At 40.4% G+C, this 17061-nt stretch overlaps 2 protein-coding genes across 4 annotated transcripts in view; one reads left to right on the forward strand and one right to left on the reverse strand.

Annotated features, from left to right (window-relative positions):
* Positions 1-202: 202 nt before the first annotated feature.
* LOC107679335 (uncharacterized) lies at positions 203-3851 on the reverse strand. 2 transcript variants are annotated; one of them, XM_016474861.1, is made up of 7 exons: positions 3750-3851; positions 3543-3600; positions 3037-3192; positions 1458-2957; positions 1286-1384; positions 1029-1130; positions 203-641 (listed from the first exon to the last, which is right to left on the reverse strand). In XM_016474861.1, the coding sequence occupies exons 2-7, from the start codon at positions 3547-3549 to the stop codon at positions 610-612; spliced, it is 1896 nt and encodes a 631-aa protein (XP_016330347.1). In that variant the 5' UTR covers positions 3550-3600; positions 3750-3851; the 3' UTR covers positions 203-609. The 2 variants fall into 2 exon arrangements, with proteins under 2 accessions (XP_016330347.1, XP_016330348.1); XM_016474862.1 differs by lacking the exon at positions 3543-3600 and adding an exon at positions 3335-3379 and having other exon boundaries at positions 3750-3846.
* Positions 3852-4015: 164 nt separating this feature from the next.
* Positions 4016-17061, forward strand: part of LOC107679331 (E3 ubiquitin-protein ligase RNF31) — a 20318-nt gene continuing 7272 nt past the window's right edge. The window contains exons 1-17 of one of the 2 annotated variants that reach the window (XM_016474855.1): positions 4016-4222; positions 4995-5194; positions 6275-6421; positions 6502-6657; positions 6742-6798; positions 7400-7553; positions 7656-7815; positions 7905-8050; positions 8206-8348; positions 11247-11480; positions 11568-11882; positions 12497-12682; positions 12908-13114; positions 14415-14588; positions 14747-14845; positions 15018-15107; positions 15360-15474. In XM_016474855.1, coding sequence (XP_016330341.1) covers positions 4997-5194; positions 6275-6421; positions 6502-6657; positions 6742-6798; positions 7400-7553; positions 7656-7815; positions 7905-8050; positions 8206-8348; positions 11247-11480; positions 11568-11882; positions 12497-12682; positions 12908-13114; positions 14415-14588; positions 14747-14845; positions 15018-15107; positions 15360-15474 — 2581 coding nt within the window. In that variant the 5' untranslated portion in view covers positions 4016-4222; positions 4995-4996. Of the gene's footprint in view, positions 4291-4994; positions 5195-6274; positions 6422-6501; positions 6658-6741; positions 6799-7399; positions 7554-7655; positions 7816-7904; positions 8051-8205; positions 8349-11246; positions 11481-11567; positions 11883-12496; positions 12683-12907; positions 13115-14414; positions 14589-14746; positions 14846-15017; positions 15108-15359; positions 15475-17061 lie in introns of both variants that reach the window. The other variant, XM_016474854.1, reaches the window with a different exon arrangement.

Here is a 17061-nt window from a genome sequence, read left to right on the forward strand (position 1 = left end):
AAAAAAAAAAAAACCTGGACACAGGTCAAGTGCAACGCTGAGGCTTTAATGACACAATAACACTGTACAGCAAGGTGGAGGTTTCTGCATGTCAACATTACACCGATGTATAAAAATAGCACAGTAATAAAAACAAAGACATTTGGACTAAGTGGCCAAACTGCCAAATTGCCCACTTTATTTCTCATCCTCCCTTTTTTTCCCCTTCATCACCCATAAACCAGCTGTATCTCCAGTGCCCAACATTTGAAACCGGTCGAAGTGGGCCAGTCCTTGACCATGCGAAGATTCTGAGCCCTTGCACACCAGACAAGATCCACACCTCCTAGATCCAGCCACATGAGAAAAAGGCTTTCTAGGCATAGGTCAAGGCCTGGTCCAGTGAGAGCAGTCTCAGTATTATATTAAGATGAATGCATTGCACCCAAAATAGAAAGTTAACTTGAGCACTGAAAATGCAGCAAGGTGTAAATCACTGCCATACTTCTCTTTTTTTTTTTTTAAAGTTACATACAGTCAAGAACAGTGTCCATGTGTACATTCATAGTGAAGTGCATTTTACACAAGTTTCGGGTAATACATTTAAGTATTACAGCAGTGCATCGTGGTTTAGTATCGTGTGCCTCTTTTCTTCATAGCACCTGATGGGACAAAGATATTGCACAAATAAAGACGAGAATCAAAAGTGGTGATTAAAGCCCCATTCACACCAAGAACGATAACTATAAATATATTAGCGTCCACATCAGCGGACAAGACTGTCTGTTTATTCCAAGCACACGCTTGTCTGCCGCTTTAAATTCAAGCTTGTTATAGCAGGATGGATTCTGATTGGGTGTCAGTGTTTGTTCATAAGCTGGGGGAAAAAAAAAAAATCATTCTGAAAGGGATCCCAATTATATTGTTTCTTTGTGCCTTTGTTATAGCTGTGGTGTAGACTCTGTTCTTTAATATTGAGACTATTAGAACTACATCTTTATCGTTCTTGGTGTGAACGGGACTTAACCGGTTTAAAACCCTAAACTCACCTCTGCCTCTCTGGCAGTAGGTAAAGTCAGTCTCATCATATTCACTTCTTGGCCTTTGCTGGTGGACTGCCTTACAAGTCGGCCTTCTCAATGGAGTTCTCCCTTTACAAATCAAAAAGAACACCATTTAAAAGACAAGCCATACTTGACACTTGCATTCCACAACTTCAAAAGACTTCACACATCCAAGTAGGCAAAACCCCCTCCCCCCACCATTTAAAAAAAAAATAAATAAAAAAATAAAATTAATGTCCTACCTTGATCTTGAGGTCCACCAACTTGCCTCCAAGCCCTTGGTTTGGCACCACAGCTTGCCCAATTCTCTTGGTCAGAGACGACACCCTCTCTCCATTGTTCTAAAAATATTTCTGCATGAGCGGACCACCTTGTGGCAGCATTAAAATGCAAATTAAAAAAATAAACCCTTACCAACACAAGGCCTGCACAAGGCACCCTTTTGAGTTCTCTTATCTGCTTTAGCCAGAGAGCCATACTCCTCACAGCACTCTCCTTTGGGATGCACATGAGCCTGCTCGCGTAGATCACAGCTCTCTTGGCCATCACACAGCAGCTTCCGGTGCCTGTGTTTGGCACAATGATGCCCACAAGAGGACAGCGCATGCCTGCTGCAACACTTCCTCTTGGACACTCTCGGTGACTCACAGTTACTCCACACCTCTGCATCGAGGTCATACTCGCAGTCTTGATCAGACTCCTCAGCTCTCTCAGGATGGCTGCGTTCGGCCATTTTGCAAATTCCTACCTCATCCTGCAAGCTTGAGCCACAGCACACACACGTTTTCTGGCAGACAGGGTGAGCTTTTTCCACGCTCAAGAGCTCTTTTCTGGAGCGAACGGGCACGTCACTGGTTTCAGCCAGCTTGCCACCACCAACATACACATGCCCCGGAACGAGATCCTCCACATCAGTGGAGAACATTTCATCTCTGGAAGAGAGCTCATCTATGGATGGACTCAGGACACTCTGGCGCTCTTGGGTCACTTGAGGGTAGTAGCTGTAGGAATATGCACTGCCAACTGAGGACAGATAGTTTTGTGGAGGCAACAGAGTAGTTGGAGAATCGAAGTAAACAAGTGGGTCAATCTCTTGTTCAAGACTGAGGCCAGTTGTTGTCTTATTGCAAGGCAGGCGAAGGATTTGATACTGCAGGTCAAAGTCTTCAGAGAGCTTTATAAGAGGCTCCATAACTGCAGCAGCATCAGTAGACGCAATATTCTGTACCTGCTCATCACCTGGTTTCTCCAAATCGAGGTTCTCTGTTGGATCAGCAGTGCTTTTGATACCACTACAGAACACATTGCCAGTTGCACTGGTTATTGGCTTTCCATTTTGGCAGCACAGTTCTTCAGAAACACTCTGTTGCTCATCGTTCTCATTGGCATCCTCTTCCTCATGGACCGAAGAACTGTCAAGGGGTAGCACATCTGATAACCCGCATTCGTCCAGTCTACCCTGGCTAGATTCAGCATCATACGCAGAGTCACTGTAGGTTGTGGGCCTTGTGACCTGATTAACGTGTTCATCCTTACCTTCCTGAGAGGCAAGCTTTAACTTGGGGTCTTTTAAACCAGTCAGTTTCTCTCCCTGCTCTACATCAGGATTAGAGGAGACCATAGTGTTAAGCCCCTTGTCACCACCTTGTTCACAAGCCTTCAGACTCTCAATTTTGTCTATCAGTTTGTTGACTGAATCACTAGGATCTGTTTGGACCTCAGAACAGGCAGTCTCCCGATGCATCCCTGCGTGTTGAAAGTGCTGGCGGACACGCAAATCGTAGGATGCAACAGACGGGAAGTGGGGGTTGATTCTTCTGTAATCGATTGGCTGCATGGGTGCATGTGGGATCACATACCCAGGATACTGCATAAACTGATAAGGGGCCATGTAGGGACGGCCGAATTGCAAAGCTGGAACAAAGAAAAAGAAAGTGTTGCGATTAATCAAATTCAAGTCTACAATAAGCAATGTCTCAAAGACTAAACTTACCTGGCCCTGGAAAGCCATAGTGGCCATATGGATTCATGGGCCATTGATACATGAAATAAGGCTGAGATGGTGGCTGAACATAGAAAAAGGGTCTGGTGTGGTTTACTGGATGGTGAGGTTGCCCAACTCCCATTGATTGTGAAGTGTTATTTATGCCTAAAAACAAAAACAAAAAAATAGCATTTGCCAGATTATTATACATAATTAGCATTTGCCCGATTGTTGTTATTACAGTGTCCCTGTCGCTCAAACAGTAGAGCTTGGCGCTAGAAACAAAGTCATGGGTTGAGAAGATTACCTTCCATTTAGACGAAGACAGCACAGGATACAAAACACCGCAATACTGTAAAACAAACGTGCCACACTCAAAACCATGATAGATTAGACCAAACAAACAATATCAGTAAAGGGCAAGATCACTTTAAAATGGACAGGCATGCTATTAATATTGCCCAAACAGTAGGCTAGAGCAAGGTGCTAGCAAGGTCATGGTTTGAGAAGATTACCTTCCATTTCTTGTGAAGAGACAAAGAAAGACAGCACAGGATACAAAACACCGCAATACTGTAAAATGAAAGAAAAAAAACGTGGCACACTTATAAGCATGATAGATTAGACCAAACAAACAATACCAGGAAAGGGCTAGATAACTTAAAAATGGATAAGCATGCCATTTATACTGTTCAAATGCAGCGACAACAAAAATAACTAACCTTAGATGTGAAAGTGACAAAGTGGACTTAAATGTGCATATAGAGAGAGCGACTAACTCTGCAGTTAAAGCTTTTTACTTCGGATTTATAGGTTTCATGCTTGTTTCCAGAGCTCCAAATTAATGCAATCAAATGGCAGCCAGCAGGTGTATCCAATTTGTCCTATATGTTCAGCAAGCGCTGACGTCGGATTTTATCATAATAAGTTTAAAGTTGTGTCTTTTACATTTCTCATTTATATTATTATTATTATTATTATTACTACTACTACAACAGTGTTGGTTCATATTCCACACAGTGCATTTGGCATTACAATTAAACTTCAAACACCGTTTTTTCTGTAGCTAATGAAACCTGGCAGTATTACAGCAGTCGTTCACTCCTCTTTTACTTATCATTTATTCATTTACAACAATTGTTTTGTTGATGAAATGCAGTTTGTGCTTCCTCACAGGCACAGCGCCTCTATGCGGGTAAATTTGATGTATGTTTCAGTTTCACGTATGAGTGAATAAGAGCGCTGCTGCTCTGTCAAAAAGCGGTGAGTATGTTAATATTTTTCGACAGCTCATGAAATAATTCAGACAGTTGACTTGACTAAAAGTATTAACAGAAACACATCTAGACGTTTCTCATTAATGTCGCTGACCAGTGTTTTGATAATAATCCCTAAGCGTTAGCCTAGCGTACTTGTATTCAATAGCGGAGAGCGAGTTAAACCGTAACGTTAGGGGTTTAATTCGAGTATGTAAACACGTATGTGTGTACAGGTTAGACAAGTAACAACGAAGACTGTAAAGCATCAGTTTATCTAGAAATTGATATTTAATTTTAAAGAAAGAATTTGCTAACTAGCTTCGTGTAAGTTGTTATGGTTTCACTTTCCATTCACAAGGCAGCTAGCGTAGTAGCTAACATGAATATACTGTAAAAACATCGATATAGATTATTTAAAGGATGTGACAGTCATGCATATCTACAAAATATTAACAATGACTGCAAATAAACGAGAAAATGACTCCTCATGTTTGACAAGTGAATTAACAGACGTGTTGTTGACTCTTGTTTATGCTTCAAACATAATAAATCAGTAAGCCACCTTGTCTAATGCCGCTAAACTTTAACTATAATAAACCCAACTACAGTGTAATTAGTTTGTTTCCTAATGATTTGGCATGAGAAACAATGATCTCCGGTAATTCAGGCCCTGTGTGTTTTAAACCTAAAGCTTTCAAAAACTTTCAGCTATGGCCTCTCTCAGTGATCAGCTGGAGGAGGTGAGGGTGAATGCGGAAGGCAGCTTGTCTACTCCAGGTTCTGCCCAGGAGATGAGGGCAGGGGTGGCAGCCATGGCCGACATCCCCCTCCCGCCCTCCAGCAAATATCGCTACATTGCTGCTGAAAGCATGCTGATGGAGAACAGTAGTGGGAATAACAGGAATGAGGTGAGAGCTGGTATAATGATTCATTTTCCTCAGCAGTCCAAAGAGTGTATGATTACACAACAGGAAGCAAACGTTTTACCTTTTAATGATCTGGCCATTTGCACGTAGTTACCGCATGCAAGGCCATGACCTATGTCTTGAGGATTGGGGGGACCAAGGGAGTAGTAATAGATATTTTTATTAAAAGTAATTAAATATTTGGAGGATTTGAAGGAATAAACAGAATTAAAGAAAACAGTAAAAGTATAAATAACAGTAAAACTATTTGCTAATAATATTTTTATTTTAAAATATGCACACATTCATTCTTAATCATATACTTAATATGCCAAAAATGGCTCGGTTATTGTTTCTTGTCACATTATACTCAATTATGAATTACATAAATCACTTAAATGGTTAAAAATGACAAAAAAGTTGAGTAGTTTGCAACAATGGATATTATTTTCTGTCATAAAACAGTTGTCAAATATTAAATGTAAAGCTACTTTTGTATCTTACCTTGCAGTCTTTCACTGTTAAAACTCTAGCATCATGTTTGGGTTGTGTGAACAGTGGAGCCCACTTTCTTTGATTTGATTGGCCATCTCAGTCACTTTGACATTAACGAGCGCTGTTATAGACTGCTTAGGCATACCTGCCTAAAATATATCTTTTTAACATTTTTGTAATTTTTACAACAAACAAAGTGGTACGCAATAGAGTACAGCAGAGAAGCATCAATAATATAAAATATTGATGAGGGGACAATTTGTCCATATGCGATTATTGGGGGGGTGGGTGGGTATCTACAATGGTTACTGACTTGACCGCATATATTGGGAATGAATGGTTTGCACTGACCATGTGAATGACTGACATAAAGCGCATAATAATACATAGCACTGGGTAATCGGTCACATCTGTCTGAGGTGTTTCGTAAGAATTTGTTCTGTTTCCACTCATTTGTATGCACATAAAAGTTAATTTCCAAAAAAGTTCAAAAGTCCTAGTTCACTTTTACCAACTGTTGTTTCTGGGCTGTAATGTATTCTTCTTCAGACTATTCTGCTGTACATTAATATCTTCTGATCCTTTTAGTCTCTTAGCCTGCTGCAGAAACTTTCCACTGCTCTTAACATCTTGGAGAAGTATGGCTCAAATCTTACCAATCACAACAGGCCGAAGTACTGGCGTACAGTAAAGTTCAACAACCCAGTCTTTAGGACCACCGTAGACTCTATTCAGGTGTGTGGTGGATGAGATTGAGGCTTTTTGTATGAACCATACCAAATATCTGGTTACTATTGTTTATCTTCGTCTTTCAGGGTGGCAGAGCAGTACTCAACCTGTACGGTTACACCAATCAGCAGCAAGATGGCTTGAGCTTTCCTGATGATGTTGTCCAGCCGGATGTTGGGAAGGTGGCGTCTGTGACTCTTGAGGTCATGTGCCTCCGTATGGAGCTGGACATGCTAATCAAGGTCTGAGGCTGTAAAGTATAAGCAGTCAGTGGGTTTTTTCACAAAGAACATTCAGCTCACATAGAATCTGTTCCTTTTCTGTAGGGTACCCATCCTCATCCAGAGTTTTTTGAAAGACTTATTCCCTCCCTCACTGTGCAGGTACAATTTGTTACCATGCTGCACTTAATTAAATGTGGCTGATAATTTATTTGGTTATAAACTAATGACTTGTCCATCCATGCACTTTTGTCAACATCAAAATTGTAGGTTAAAATTGATATATACATTACCATTCAAAAGTTTTTTTTGAAAGAAATTAACACTTTTATTCAGCAAGGGTACATGAATTTGATCAAAAGTGACAGTAAGGACATTTATGATGTTACAAAAGAAACAAAAATTTATCAATAAAAATGTGTTGCAGTCTCCACATAAAAATTAAGCAGCACAGCTGTTTTCAATAATTAGACGTTTCTTGAGCTCAGAATCAGCATAATAGAATAATTTCTGAAGGATCATGTGATCACATGACTGCTGAAAATTCAGCTTTGCCGTCACATTAATAAATTAAGTTTTAAAATGTAATAAAATAGAAAACACTTATTTTAAATAGTAATAAGTGTTGCTGTATATTTGATGAATAAATACAGCCTTGGTGAACATGAGAACTTTTGAATGGTAGTGCATGAATAAGTGGAAGTGCTCCTATCAGATTTGTTAGCTTTGTTGCACGTTACTTGAATACAGTGTCCATATACAGGATGAGGAAATCAGCACAGATGCAGCTGCCTTCTCTCCTATTGAAAGACCATTGGAAAAACAAACTCTCTCACCTGCGTTGACTCCTTCTCAGCCTAAATCTCCATTCAGTCCAGCACTCTCTCTTTCTTCTCTAGTGCCCTCTAAACATACAGGTAAGCATGTCACATTTACCAACCCTGGCTTTCCATTTAAACAATATATTTAATTGTGAGTGTCCACTTTTATCATTTCTATTCCATTAAATTTCTCTGCAGAGAACTGCACCATATGTGGTATCTTTCCGGTGTCTGCTCACTGTCCCACCTGTACTCAGCGGCTGTGCACAGAATGTGACAGGCTGTATCACTCCCATTCAGGACGTTCCACGCACATTAGGATTCCTGTGACTTCCTCAAAAGCCACGAAACGGCTCAGGTTAGCACTGTTATCATTTTAAAGGTTGAGAGATTTGTGTAGAGGATTTTATTCAACAGATCTGTATGTCTTTATTTCTTTTTTTTTAGCTCATCATTGTCAACATGGCAGTGTTCATACTGCACTACAGTAAATTCAATGCAGCAGGTTTTGTGTGAAACCTGTGATCGACCCCGCCTGTCCTCTGCTGCTCCATCTCTACAGGAAGAGCAATCACAGCCCTCTACAATATCTGGTTAGTCTGTACATCCTTTTTTTCTAGTTTACTCTCACTTTTTCCACACTAAATAGGCCATCAGACCTGTTTGACCTTTTGATATGTCAGGTTGGTAATCGAACAGGACAAATAAACATAAATTCTGTTTTTTGCCCATCACTTTCTTCAATTAGAGTGGCAATGTAAAAGCTGCACTGTGGTGAATGCAGGCAGAAGCATTCTGTGTGAGGTGTGTGAGCGCCCTCGTCTGGCCACCAAACCTCCTGTCACACCCTCACGCCCAACCCCCACTGCCGCAGGACTAACGGACTGCCAGGTGCCACGATCCACTACATTCCATAAGCAATTTTCTGAAAGATAGTTTTGTTTATTGATAGATTTTAAAGGTGAAATGTATAATTTCTGTGCCAATACGTCAAATCAAGTGGCCTTTATTTATATAGTGCTATATACAATACAGATTTCAGAGCAGTTTCATAGTAATAAGCAGCAGAATAACAGAATCAGTTATGCAAACTTCTTTAAATATGAGATAAAATTCAAATTGTGCTGTAAAGCAGCTCTAAAGAGACAGTGTCATATTCAGCTCTAGTCAGTTCAGTGTTGGTTCAGTTCAATTCAAAAAGTGTTTCATTAATTGTTCAAGTTCATTAATTATGAAATGAGTTCAGTGCTGCTATTAGGAGCTCTACAGAAGGCAACAGTGTTGTTATTCATCTCAAGTCAGTTCAACGTTGATTCAGTTCAATAACAGTGTTGAGGTTGCAAAATTCATAAATTATTAAACTAATTCTATCCAGCTCAAAGCTGCTCTACAGAAGACAATAGTGTCATTATTCAGATCAAATTATTTCAGTGTTGTTTCAGTTAAGTTCAGTGTTTATCAGGAAGTTCAGCTGTATAAACTGATAATGATGAGTCTGTTATTATGGTGTCCTAAAAAAGATCAGAGTTATTTTTGATACTGCTGCTGGGTGTTACCAAAGTCCCCTTAAGACAAGTCATGTCACTCGGCGGCCATCTTTTAAATGCCTCTTGGGCATGCAAGTGCAACTCCTATCTCTTTGAATGGGGAAACATCAAATTCTCCAAAACTGTTTACTAAGCTTGCGATTAAATTTCATATTTGAAATCACCAAAGAAATCTGACAACAACTGTGTCGTAATTGTTGTTTATTTTGCTCAAATGGCGTTATAAAAAGCGTATTTCTCAAGCTAGATCAGCCAGTGCTCATGCGCAGTCCTAGGTGCACGTCTCAGAATAGGTTGTTTGCAATCACGTGATTCTGATGACGCGCAAATTGCAGCTGGAGGGCAGGAAGTGATTTCTCACCATAGAAATCACTAGCAGAAACTCAAAATGCCTGTGTTCTGCGTTGTTTATGGATGCTCAAATAGGCCTAACCGAGAAACCACACGGAGCCAAGAAGTCAAAAGTCAAGAGATTTACTGAAAAACGCAGGAAAAAGTGGCTTGTAAACCTGCATCTGCGGTCGGGAGGGGCGAAGCCGGATAATGCTCGTGTGTGCAAATGATTAATGACACGATGTAAATAAGATATTATTTGCAGTTCTGAGAGCTTCATATCACGGAATCGTGAGATTGCGATAAATTGAAGTGAGTGACAGCTTTTTAGTGATTAGCGTTATATGAAAGCGCTATTTGCTCGCTTTCCAGGCTATAATCTATTCAGAATTTAAATAAAAGTTGTTTTACGTGCTGCTAACAGGACCAGCAGCCACATACCCTGTAACTTACATGCAGCAAAGTTTCAGGAGTGACATATATTCCACATCCCTCATAAATACGGGATTCACTTTCGAAATAGCTTGTTTACAATCAGGGTTAGTTGCTTGGCCTATATCCACCGCCTCAATGGCAGGCAAGAATTTGAACATAAAGATCACGTCCAACATGCTGTGATTATAAATATTCTCTTGTAATAGCGTGGTGGTTGAAGAGAGATCCCCTCATGATTGTAAAGCACGGTGGGTGTATAGAAATTCAGTGAAAGCGCTATATATATATATATATATATATGCATATGTGCCTCATACCTAAAACAGTACATTACGGACTTTCCTCCATCTCATCCGTTCTTTTTCAGTCACTCCTGAAACTTTGCTGTATGTACAGGGCATGTGGCTGTTGCTCCTGTTAGTAGCACGTAAAACAAAACTTTTATTCAAATACTGAATTGATTATAGCCTGCCTACAAAGCAAACAAATAGCGCTTCCATATAATCACTAAAAAGCTGTCACTCACTTCAATTTATCGCAACCTCACGATGTTCCTTTATAATCAGTGAAGCTCTCTGAACTGCAAATAATATCTTATTTACATCATGTCTACGTGTGGCGTTTAGCACCGAGTTAATTCTGAATGCGAGAGGTGGCAGCCCAATATATATATATTTCTTTATTAATATCTTAATATATTATTATATCCCATAATAACCATTAGCACGCACAAGCATTATCACACGAGCTTCGCTCCTCCCGACCGCAGACGCAGGTTTACAAGCCACTTTTTCCTGCGTTTTTCAATCAATTTCTTGAATTTTCCCCACTTATGAACAACACATTTTTGTACACGATAAAAGCTCCTTGTGGTTTCTTGGTTTGAGCATCCATAAACAACGCAAAGCACAGGCATTTTGAGTTTCTGCTAGTGATTCCTTTGGAGAGAAAAATCACTTCCTGCCCTCCAGCTGCATTTTTCGAACACGATAAAAGCTCCTTGTGGTTTCTTGGTTTGAGCATCCATAAACAACGCAAAGCACAGGCATTTTGAGTTTCTGCTTGTAATTCCTATGGAGAGAAAAATCACTTCCTGCCCTCCAGCTGCATTTCGCACGTCATCAGTGACGTCATGTGCAAACAACCTATGCTGACTGTTTCTATAGCAACCGGGACTTCTAACGGCAGCTGCAGTGACGCGCTGACTTTACCGATTGGCTCTTTTGCTCAGAAGGCAGGGCTTCATTCTATAGAGCGGCCATATTGAGCGTTGCATTTTTCCCCATTCAAAACCATATGAGTGACACGTATTGGGTATTCTATAGTCTTTGGTGTTACACATAATCTATTTAACATTCATTAATTGATGAGCATATTCTGATTTGTCATTGCAAATGAAATGAGTCTCTTGCTGAGTTTTATCCTGAATTTAGGTTCCTGTTTTGACTTCTCCTATTTTCCTTATGTCATTCAGTGGGTTTGCCAGTTTTGTACATACGTCAACCACGCACCATCACCTGTATGCGAAATGTGTTGTCTTTCGAGATCAGAGCCTGCTCTATCACCCCCTAAGCCCCTCCCACTCTCACCAGTCAAGGACGTCACACCGCTTCCAGCCCCACCTAAAGTCAGTTCTACTGAGGACCCTGATTTGAAAAGGCAAAGATTGATGAGGGAGGAAGGGCTTAAACTCATTCAGCTCATTCGTGTAAGTCTGATATGTTGTTGTTGTTGTAGCCTGAGTATTATCCTCAGAAGTTTACAAGCTTCCTCATTGTCTCTGTCCTTTTCTCAGGAGGCAGAGAAGAAAGGAGTGAGCCCGGAGGAGGTTTACACCAGCATGTGTGTGTCGGGAAACAGTAATGTAATGCCGTATGACTGGCTGAAAGCAGAGCTACCTCATGTGCTTGATGAGATCTGTGTGATGGCTGCATCCTGCCAGCAAGAACCCAACGCACAATCGAACTGTTCAGGGGGGAACAATGGCCAGGATGGACAAAAGAGCAATGCTGTGCCCCTGTCCAGAGCAGAAGCCAAGCGGGCCTGGCTGGCAGCAGGGGGAGATAATGAGAATGCTGTCAGGCAGGCTCTCAGACACCGTAGAGTTAAAGTGAGTCAAGTCTGTCTTTGTGCATCCAATCATAGTGATACTGATACTGATTGAGCATGTATGGCTTTAATTTTGGGGAATTTCATTTGTGTTTCCAGACCTTTCAGAATAGTCAGTGGTTTAACTTTAAATGCTAACATTAAAATTGAAGGGATGGGGGTGGGGTACAGCTTAATTTGCAGAAACTCTAAGTCAAGCTGTGTTTTAGAATTTTATAATGCTTAACAGATCAGTAGTCTTTTATACTTATAGGTACATATTTGAATATGTAAATGAGCAAGTTTTTATTTATAGTATCAGCTGATACTGTTTTTTTCATTAAGCATGCTCATTTGCCTTATTTTTATATTTGGATTACTTTCGCCATCAAACACTTGCATTAAGTTAATCTTTAAAATCACTAATAATTTAATAACATTGTTAAATGTCATTTTTAAAATAGTTTTTATAATGTTGTGATGCCTAACCTCACTTGTAGTTTTTCATATTCGTTTAGTTTTTAATATATTTATACAAAATAATATAGAATTTTACATGAATATAATTATCAGCTTATCAGTATCGTCCAGAATTGTAATACAGGTGCATTCCTGGTAAATATGACATTTTGTTAGGTAAAAGAGCTTGGCTCTCTGGGCTTTAATGATGTGGCCCGCTGTGAAGAAGCCCTGCGGCAGAGTGGAGGGGATGTGAGGGGGGCTCTTGTTCTGCTGCAGCGCCCTTTACTGGACTCATTCCATCAGCGCATGTGGAGCGACGAACCAGAGCCCCCCATCGACATCAACCATCCAGATAAACAGGTGACTGGCCTTTTACCTTAATGGAGCTTCACTGAGACACTGCATTGCTTTCTTACCACTAGATGTGTGAAACACAACTTAGTCTCTATTATCTTTTGTGTGATATATATATATATATATATATATATATAATGCTGGCCAGCAAAGATGTTCAAAGTGGTCAGTGGTCAAAATGTTGTTATTTAACATGGCTTATTTACTTATTTATTCTTTGTCTGTGTTCAGCATGTTTGCCGTAGGCTGCTGGCAGTGTTTGATCTGCCCAGCTGGGGGCGCTGTGAGCTGGTTCTGTCACTGCTGCAGGACCCTACAGCCACATACACACTGGAGGATGTGGTTCAGGCCGTGCGTGAATCACACGACCGGGACTTCATTCGCCGTGTCCTGAATAAGGAATGCCCCATCTGCCTGTCAGTTTTTCCCCACAGCAAGGTACTTTGCCTCAGCTCCTTCTCTGCGATTTGCTCCAAATCTTGCACCTTTTACACCAGCATGCCCTTACCTTTAGGCTCATGAACCGTTTACCCAAAAATCATCATCAAGGCCCAATTCCATTTCTACCCCTTAGCCCTTCCCCTTTCCCCTACCCCTTGTTTTGCGCGTTCACGTGAAGGGGTAGGGGCGTCTCGATTCTCTTTTAGTTGGAGGGGTAGGGGAAGGGCCAGACAGCCCTTCAAACGAAGATTTTTCAGGACCACACTTCAAACGAAGGGGTATGAATTATCTCAGAGTAAACCGGCTACAGCGGCAACGTGGCTGCCCGAGTGAACAAAAAGAACCATAAATGTGAGCATTTTTGGCATTAATAAAGATTTTAATGAAAAGTAATCATTTGTTTTGTTACATTCAATCGTGAGTTCATATTTACGGTCATGTTGTTCAAAGAAATGTTTGCAAAAAATTGCTAAAGTTTGCTAACGTCATTATCATTACTGACTGCACGATAATGCCACAACATATTTTCATGTCTGATCAGGACTATAACCACCATAGACATTGAGGGGGGGTCTAGTCCCCCAATAATTAGAAATCGCTAAAGCTTTTTCTCAAATATTGCCAATTCGAGAGAGAGGGAGAGAGAGATGAAAGTTGCATGTATGCGCGTCTGTGCGTCTCTCTTTACAACAAGTGAGTTTACTTCAAAAATAGCGATTGGAAAATATAATGTAGCGATTCGATATTTAAACTATTATTAATAAGAGTTGCGGGGCAGCATTGACAAGTTTCTTTTCTCCTGGATGTGTGAGCTGCGCGATCTCCGATATGTGTGTGTGTCAGTAAGCAGCACATTAATATAGAACGGTAATTAAAGGCTCTAATGCACACCAGCACAGGTGTGTGTATTGTAGGAGCTAGACGACGTATGATGACGTGTGACGGCATAGTAGTGGTGTCCCAATTCTTAGGGGAATATTTTCACCCCTACCCCTTGACACTCTGTTTCAAGGGACAAGGGGAAGGGGTAGGCGGAGGGGGTATAAAATAGAATTGGGATTGGGCCTAAGTCATCATTTATTCACCATTATTTTGTTCCAAACCTGTACGACTTTCTTTCTTCTGTGGAACACAAAAGAAAATATTTTGAAGAATTTTGGTAGCCGAACAGTTTTGGTTCCCATTGACTTGTATTGTAATGCTTGACCATGTAATCGAAGTCAACAGGAATAATAATTAATGTGTGTGAAAGTACCTTACATTAAGTCAGGACTATTTTTTGGTGTGTCTTTCTTAGATGCAGTCTTTGACATCGTGCCAGTGCTCTGTGTGCTGTGGATGTTTCAAGCAGCATTTCACCATAGCGGTGAGGGACAAGCACATCAGAGACATGGTGTGTCCTGTCTGCACAGAGCCTGACATCAACGACCCTGAGCACCTGAACAGCTACTTCTCCACTCTGGACATACAGGTACTGCAAGAGAGAAAAAAATATATAAGGATGGGCAGTGCAATACTGAGCCTTAACACAGCAGCATTATAACTGGGCTTCAAAAAACTACTCACTGTGACGTATGAAACGATCTTGTGTGTGTGTGTGTGTGTGTGTGTGTGTGTGTGACTGACCAGCTCAGGGATTGTCTTGAAACGGACGTGTACGATCTTTTCCACACGAAACTGACTGAGCAGGCTCTCATCAAGGACCCAAAGTTCCTGTGGTGCAGCCACGTGAGTGACACTGCCTCCTTGCACTTCGTCACTATTCATTTCTTAGAGATTGCGCTCATGCTCAAACAGCTGTAGTTTCATTCAAGCGCATTTTACAGTGATCTGAAAAGAGGTGCATGATGTGAGTTGTCTTCATGTTTGCGTCTCTTTCACTCTCTTCTCATTTTCACAGTGCTCATATGGCTTCATCTATGACGGCGATCAACTCAAGGTCACCTGTATGCAGTGCAGGAAAAGCTTCTGTGCTCAATGCAAAAAACCAGTAAGAAAGCGAGAAACAGATATGTTGGGGAGTAATTAATAGTACTGAAATGAAAAGTTCACCTATGTTTTTTCATAGAATGACCGTAGTCAGTAGCTTCAAAATAGTTTTGCAAATGCAATAACACATTATGTTTACCAGCAATTCAAAAACATACTCTCATATGTATGTGTAATGACAAAAAACTGAACAAATACTTCATTGAATTATGGAAGGTAGTGTTTTAGTCTTTCTGTCTGCCTCTCTTTGCAGTGGGAGGCGCAGCATATGGGGCTCTCGTGTGAGCAGTTCCAGCTGTGGAAGCGAGAGAATGACCCCGAGTACCAGAAGCAGGGCTTGGCCGGATATCTGCGTGACAATGGGATCAGTGAGTCACCTTTTGATCTGCTCTTTGGACCTGTGCTTTCACTCTTCTAATCCACATATACTCACAGCTAACAGTACCGCTGCTATCACCGCCCCTGCCCCATTCTGACTGCCAGAATATATCTGAGCAGAATTACCCTTAAGAAACATGTTGCCTGCTCATACTTTTTGTTTTGTTTGGTCCAGTGGTGAAGGAAAACCAAATCAAATATTAATGTTGGGTATTTTTCACTTGCAGGCATTTTTATTCTGACTTGTTCACACCTCGTGAGAGAGAGTTACTGATTGCTCGGTAGTTGTTTCTAATGTAGAATTTCACTTAAGACTTTTTCTCTCCCTCTCTTTTGTTCTGAATCCATCCTTCTGGTTTTTTTTAATCTATATATCTGTCATTCTGTCTATACATCAGAAGATAAATTTACTGATTCAGTATGATGAAATATTAAATACAAAGTTCTGTAGATGGCTATCTATCTATCTATCTATCTATCTATCTATCTATCTATCGTCTGTAACACAGATGGGTATGCAGCATGTGTTAATTGTGACAAATCAGGATATGAATGGTCAGCAATAGAAAAGATGGTCTTATAGCCTAAAATATGGTCTTATAGCCATATTCAGATTAAGTTCAGTACACACCCATTCTAAGTTTGAATAAGGAGTTTTAAGAATTTGACCACTGCTTTTCAGATACTGTTATAAATGTATACAGTGCCTTGCGAAAGTATTTTTTTTTTTTTTTTCACGTTTTGTTGTGTTGCAACCTTATCTTAAACTATAAGTATTCATACTCTTATCTGGGACAGTTACAGCAAAATGTAGCTCAGGAGTTTAGCTAAAATTTTGCTTGTAAATGTTACCACACTTTGAGTGAAGTTAACCTGTGGCAAATTCAATTAAATTGGTATGATTTGGAAAGGCACACATGTCTTAATAAAAGGTCTAACAGCTGAAAATGCATATTAGAGCAAAGACCAAGCCCTGAGGTGAAAGAAAAAAAACTGCCTGTAGAGCTCAGAGCTTCACCTATGAAAACATAGGTGAAGGTTTTCACGAAAACATAGGTTTTCGTGACATTTTCTGTCACGAAAACAAATTCCTCGTATGTGTAAACATACCTGGCAATAAAGCTCATTCTGATTCTGATTCAGAGACAGGATTGCACCAAGCCACACATCTGGGGAAGAGTTCAGAAAAAATTCTGCTGCATTGAAGGTTCACAGAATCACGTAGCCTCCATTATCCATAATGAAGACATTTGGAACAACCAGGACTCTTCCTAGAGCTGGCCTCCTGGCCAAACTGAGCAACTGATGGAGAAGGCCTTGTCTAGACTGGTGACCAAGAAGCTGATGGTCACTCTAGTTGAGCTACATGATCATATGTGGACTATAATGACAAAGCAAATAACAGGTTTTTAACATCTCTGCATATTTATTAAAGATAAAAAACATAAATGATTCCATTGCATCTGGGACAGTTGAAATTTAGCTCAGGAGCATTCATTTTGCTTGTAGATATTACTACACTTCAAGTGAAGTTAACCTGTGGCAAATTCAATTGAATGGGTATAATTTGGAAAGGC

Source organism: Sinocyclocheilus anshuiensis, unplaced genomic scaffold (genome assembly GCF_001515605.1).
Source record: "Sinocyclocheilus anshuiensis isolate Anshui unplaced genomic scaffold, SAMN03320099.WGS_v1.1 scaffold2310, whole genome shotgun sequence".
NCBI lineage: Eukaryota > Metazoa > Chordata > Actinopteri > Cypriniformes > Cyprinidae > Sinocyclocheilus > Sinocyclocheilus anshuiensis.